Raw genomic sequence first — 5,911 nt, forward strand, 5'->3', positions numbered from 1 at the left:
TCCACAGGCTCCTCTTGGAGGGACAGGGAGGGCAAGGGGAGAGTTGGGGTCTCCAGACAGCCCGGCCAGAGGGGAAACTGAGGCACAGCAGAGGGCTGGGGGCTCTCGGTGCTCCTCCTGCCCCCGTGCACACAGCGGTGCTGCAGCCAGCCCCAGCTCTGGGGGTGCTTTGTGTCCCCCAACTCCTCTGGATGCTGCTTCAGTGGTCGGGGGGACACCGAGGCAGCTCGAGGGGGACCCTGTGCCCGTCCTGCGTGGGCACCGCAGGGCACCGCGTCCCCCGCAGGCGGAAGGGCTCGGGGTGGGACTCGCTTCCCGCCGGCTGCCGGAGGAAACGGGGCAGGAAGGGCCTGGCCGGGGCCCCGCAGCGCCGGGACGCGGCCGACGGCACCGGGGGGGGGGACACCGGGGGTCCCCGGGAGCTCGCTCACGTCCAGGGCGACAGCAGTTTGTCACCGGAGCACAGTGAGGAGGGGGCTCCAAGGGGGCAGGGGGGGAGCTGCAGCCCCCAGCCCCACCACGGGGCTCTGTCCCTCCTCAGTCACAGCCACACATCGCCGCAAATCCTCTCTGTATTGGCGCTACAACAGCCCGGGGGGCGCAGGGCGGGACCCCCGCGGCCCCCCCAGCCCGGGGAATGCGGGGCTCCCCCGGTGCTCCCCTCCAGCGAGGAAGGTCCCGCTCCGTGAGCCGCTTCGGGAGGGTCCTCACGTCTGTCCCGTGCTGTTGTGTCCGTCCCTCAGCGCCACGATCCCCACGGCCCGGGTGGGGGCCAACCCAAACCTCCTTCCTGCAGCCCCAGGGAGGGGGGCCGGGGGGAACGAAGCCCCCTTGCAATAAATAAATAAATAGTCCTGGGGGGCCGGCGGCTAGAGGTGACTCTCCTCCTCCTCCAGCGCCCGGTTGAGACCCGGGATGAACTTGAGCAGGCGCTGGCGGAAGCTGCTGTGCCGGTTCTTGCGGGGGGCGGCGGCTCCGTCCCCGGGGTCCCCGGCCCGGGCCCAAAGCCTCCCCGCAGCCCCCGGCCCCCCCGCACACTTGAGGCTGGCGCTGCGGGCCAGGGCGGGTCGGGGACGCGGTGGTGGGGGCGCGGGACCCCCGCTGTCCTCATCCTTGTCCTTGTCGCCATCCTTGTCCCCATCCAGGGAGCTGGAGGAGGCGAAGACGCAGGTCTGGTACAGGGAGTCATCGCTGCCGCTGGCCCGGGAGGAGCCCCCCGGCAGCCCCTCCCCCTGCAGGCACCAGCGGATGGACTCCAGCGTGTCGTAGATGCTGGGGTCCTTGGCCACCACACCTGATGGGGGACACGGGGGTGTCAGGGGGGCCGGGTGGTGCCCCCAAATCCCCCCCACCAGCCCCCCCGGGCCCCCACTCACCCCGCACCAGCCGCTGCTCCTGCACCATCAGCGAGCGAAACTCCCCCCATTTCTCGTAGAGGGTTTGCTGTGGGGAGGGGGAGGGGGTGAGGACCCTGGGGAGGGGTCTCCAGCCCCCTGCCAGCCCCCCGTGCCCCCTGCCAGCCCCTCTCACCTTCAGGTACTGCAGCCGGGCCTCCAGCTCGGCCCTGCGGATGTTGGTGCCGTAGAGTGTGTCCAGCCTGTGGGTCAGCAGCCGTCAGCACTGGGGGGGCTGCAGCCACCCGGGCCCCCCCTGAGCCCCCCAGCTCACCGGAGAACGTTGCCCGAGCTCTTGATGATCTCCACGATCTCCCGGTGCCGGATGCCCTCCACGTTCAGCCCGTTCACCCCTGTGATGGTGTCCCCTGGAGCACGGGGTGAGCAGGGGGGGTTCAGGGGGGGCTGCTCCCTGTTGCTGGGGTCCCCCCTGGCTCCCCCCGGGATTGCTCACCAGCCTTGAGCCCCGCGGCCTCGGCCGGGCTGCCGTCGTGCACGCGGCACACGAAGGTGAACATCTCCACGCTGTTCCTGTCCTGGTGGTGCAGCCCGTAGGTCTGGAAGGGGGCTCTGGTGAGGGCCACGGGGGCACCCCGACCCCCAGGACCCCCCCAGGAGCAGCCACGGGGCAGCAATGCAGCGCTGCATTGCTGCTGGGCGAGCGGGGCAGCGCCGCAGCCCCTGGCAGGGGGGGGCTCGCCCTGATGGCTGCACCCCAGGGTGCCCCCCCGGCGGCACAGCCGGGGGAGGTTCGGTGACTCTGTCACCACTAAAAATAACCCCCAGCTCAGAGACAACTTAAAAATACCCTCGTGCAGAGCAAGGTGCGGGTAGGAAGGGCGGGGAGCAGGGCATGGCACGGCTCGGCTCAGCACCCACCTGGATCTCGAAGCCGAAGGATTCCTCTGCCTTCTTCTCCAGCGTCACCACCCTCCTGGGGAACAGGGATCAGGGACAGGGCAGAGCACCAGGCACGCCCAAAACTGCCTGTGCAAACCTCTCAAAATGCTGCTTTGGGGTCCCCAAGGACAGGACAACTCTGCCTGAGGTGGGATTCCCTCCATCCCACCCCCAGGGATGAGACCCCCACCCCTCCCCTCCCCAGTTTGCCTTGGCCAGAGCTCTGTGGGTGCCAGGCAGGATGCCCACAGGGTCTGGGGTGTCTGAGCCCACCAGGGAGCTGTGACCCCACGGCTGCTCTCTCCTCCCCCATAAAATCCCCCTCATTCCCAGCCCTCCCGAGGTATCCAGAGTGGAACAATGTCCCAGCACCAAGCCAACCTCTGGCACAGAGACCCCAGCCCCACTCCCGTGTCCCCTGTCCCTACCTGTGCTCCTCTGGGGACAGGCTCGGCGATGCCCACTTGAACCCTGTGTCCTGTGGCAAAGGGAGAGCCATCAGCCCGAGGGGACACCCGAGGGGACATCCCCCACCTCCCGCAGGGACAGCCACAACGCCGCGTCCCACCAGGGCAGCACCGAACCCCGGGGGAGCGCCGTGCCAAGCCGGCACCGAACCAGCGCCCGGGTGCCCCCCGGGCATAACGGGGCTTTGATCAGGGCTCAAAGGCACCCTCAGAGTGCCCCGTGCTCGCCCCACGCTTTGACGTCAGCCGCGCCGCGCCCACCCCACGCCGCGCTCCGAGGGGCCCCGGCACAGAGGGGCCCTGTTGTGGCCACAAAGTCGGGTTTTTTCCACAAAATCCACCAGACAATGCCCCTGTTGTGGCAGGCGCGGAGGCGTGGGCGGGTGGAGGGACTGGCAGGACCCTCACGGCAGGGCAGGGGGTGACAGGGCTGTCCCCAAATGCCCCTGGGTGGCTGCTGGGCTCTGGCAGCCCCAGTGCAGCGCAGGCAGTGTCACCCCTTGAGAGTGGCACATCTTGGTGGCAGCCAGCGGTTCCCTCTGTGCTCTGCCTGCCACGTGGGTGTCACCAGCCCTGCTGGTGTCACCAGATAGTGACAGACCTCCCCAAACGCATCCACAGGCACAAAACCACCAGAAGTGGGTGTGCTCAGCAAAGGGAAAGTTGTCGCCTGTCACGCTGGGCCCCACGTCACCGCAGTGACGGGAAGGTGACGCAGGACGCCCCGGACCCCTCAGGGACAGGTCTGGTGGTGGCCTTGGCTGGTGAGCGGCAGCCAGGCCACCGTGCACGTCTGGGCTGTGGCAGCACAGCCGCGAGGCCACTTCTGCTCCGGATGCCGCCCCGCTCCCGCTTCCCACGGCGCTCAGGAAGCGCCACGGGGCCGGGGGGAGCGCCAGGGCGGTGCCGGTCCCGGCGTCACCACAGAGGAGCTTTTCCAGGGGCCCCGTGCTCCACCAGAGCAGACCTGGGGGACGCTGGGACCTGTCCCTAAATCAGACCCGGGGTACTCTGGGACCTGTCCTGGACTGTCCCTAAATCAGACCTGGGGAACGCTGGGACTTGTCCTGGACTGTCCCTAAATCAGACCCGGGGTACTCCAGGACCTGTCCCTAAATCAGACCTGGGGGACTTTGTGACCTGACTCTTACCCTCCTTAAATCAGACCTAGGGGACTCTTGTAACCTGTCCCTTACTGTCCCTAAATCAGACCTGGGGAACTCTGGGACCTGTCCCTAAATCAGACCCGGGGTACTCCAGGACCTGTCCCTAAATCAGACCTGGGGGACTTTGTGACCTGACTCTTACCCTCCTTAAATCAGACCTAGGGGACTCTTGTAACCTGTCCCTTACTGTCCCTAAATCAGACCTGGGGGACTCCAGGACCTGTCCCTAAATCAGACCTGGGGGACTTTGTGATCTGTCCCTTATTCTCCCCAAATCAGACCTGGGGGACTCTGGGACCTGTCCCTTACTGTACCCAAATCAGACCTGGGGGACTCTGGGACCTGTCCCTGACTGTCCCTAAATCAGACCCCTGTCCTGGGGTACCCTGTGGGCGATCCTCTTGCCCTTCTCACAGGACAGAGTCCAGGGGGCTGTGGGGTCACTCCTCTCCCCAGGGGCTGTGGGGTCACGCCTGTCCCCAGGGGGCCGTGGGGACACTCCTGTCGCAGTGACAGAGCCACAAACAGTGCGTGGGGGTCTGTCCCTGTGTCCTTAAAGCTGCAGGGCAGGACACGGAGAGGGACCAGGACAGGATGTGGGGCTTGGGGGACACTGGGAAGGGACACCTGAGGGAAGGTGGGGAGGGACCTTGATGTGGGGCTCGGGGAGGAACCAGGCTGGGGGTACAGGGACAACACCGGGGCAGGATCCGGGACAGGATGTGACGCCTGGGGGGGACAACTCGGGACGGGGACACCGGGAAGATGCTGCGGAAGGATGGGACGGGGGTGAGGAGATGCTGGGGCACGACAAGAGGCTGGGGGCGGCCACCGGGCAGGATGGGGACACCAGAGCGGGACGGGGACACGCGGAAAGCTCGGGCGGACCCCGGGGGCAGGATGGGGACACCAGAGCGGGATGGGGACACGCGGAAAGCTCGGGCGGGCCCCGGGGGCAGGATGGGGACACCAGAGCGGGACGGGGACACGCGGAAAGCTCGGGCGGACCCCGGGGGCAGGATGGGGACACCAGAGCGGGATGGGGACACGCGGAAAGCTCGGGCGGGCCCCGGGGGCAGGATAAGAGCCCAGGAGGAGAAACCGGAGCAGACCCGCGGGGCGCGGACACCAGCGGCGGCGCGGGACGGGGACACGGCGCAGCCCCGCTCCCCCCGCAGCCCGACACCGCCCGCGGTGCCGCTTCCCCCTCCAGCCCCGGGGCACCGGGGGGCACCGGGGCTGCTCCCCTATTCCCCCCACAACCCTACCTTGCGCACGCGGGGCAGGGTCCCGCCGGCCGCCGCCAGCGCTCGGTACAGCTCGGCGGGCCCGGGGCTCTCCGGGGCCACCGCCGGTGCCGCATCGTCCTTCGGCCGGAGCCGCCGCCGCCGCCGCCGCCGCAGGGTCATGGCCGGGCCGGGCCGTCCCGGGCGCCGCTATATGGACCCGGGGGGTGGGGACACGGCGGGACGCGCCCCTTTTTGGGGCCGAGCCCACCCACTTGGGCGTTAAACCGCGGCTTTGGGGATAGACCACGCCCAGGGTCCGGCTGCGGCCGGCGGCTCTGCGGGCCCGGGCACGAGTCGGGAGCACGTGGAGTCCGGGGGGTCCGGGGTGAGGGTCCTGCCCGGGGACCCCATCGGGGACCAGTGGGGAGGTCCATTGGGGGGGGTGCCTGCTCAGGAGCCCATGGACATCCAGTGGGGAGGGGTTCCGGTGTGAGGGTCCTGCTCGGGGACCCCATGGAGGTTCAGTGGAGGGGGTCCTGCTCTGCTCGGGTCCAGTGTGAGGCTCCTGCTCGTGGACCCCTTGGGTGGGGTCCAGCAGGACAGAACAATTTGGGTTCCTGCTGAGGGATCCCATGGAGGTCCAAGGGGGGGGTCCGGTGTGAGGGTCCTGCTTGGGGACCCCATCGGGAACCAGTAGTGGGTCCAGTGGGGGGGTCCTGCTTGGGGACCCCATGGAGGTCCAGTGCGGGGGGTCC

The 5,911-nt window shown here is 68.8% G+C and overlaps 1 protein-coding gene across 1 annotated transcript; it reads right to left on the reverse strand.

The window, feature by feature from the left end:
- Positions 1-554: 554 nt before the first annotated feature.
- On the reverse strand, positions 555-5,354 carry TAMALIN (trafficking regulator and scaffold protein tamalin). The gene is made up of 8 exons (XM_039703271.1): positions 5,196-5,354; positions 2,723-2,772; positions 2,274-2,328; positions 1,849-1,951; positions 1,669-1,762; positions 1,531-1,597; positions 1,377-1,443; positions 555-1,294 (listed from the first exon to the last, which is right to left on the reverse strand). Exons 1-8 carry the CDS (start codon positions 5,334-5,336, stop codon positions 870-872), a joined length of 1,002 nt encoding a protein of 333 aa, XP_039559205.1. The 5' UTR covers positions 5,337-5,354; the 3' UTR covers positions 555-869.
- Positions 5,355-5,911: the final 557 nt, after the last annotated feature.

The sequence above is a fragment of the Passer montanus genome, unplaced genomic scaffold, assembly GCF_014805655.1.
Source record: "Passer montanus isolate IOZ18808 unplaced genomic scaffold, ASM1480565v1 scaffold161, whole genome shotgun sequence".
NCBI classification, from domain to species: domain Eukaryota; kingdom Metazoa; phylum Chordata; class Aves; order Passeriformes; family Passeridae; genus Passer; species Passer montanus.

Excerpts from the sequence above, each read along its gene's own strand:
- TAMALIN (XM_039703271.1), bottom strand. The coding sequence starts at position 5,336 with ATGACCCTGCGGCGGCGGCGGCGGCGGCGGCTCCGGCCGAAGGACGAT. Across the intron at positions 1,763-1,848 it reads GGCCGCGGGGCTCAAGGCTG|GGGACACCATCACAGGGGTG; the intron begins GTGAGCAATCCC and ends CCCGTGCTCCAG. Across the intron at positions 1,444-1,530 it reads CCCGGCTGCAGTACCTGAAG|CAAACCCTCTACGAGAAATG; the intron begins GTGAGAGGGGCT and ends CCCTCCCCACAG.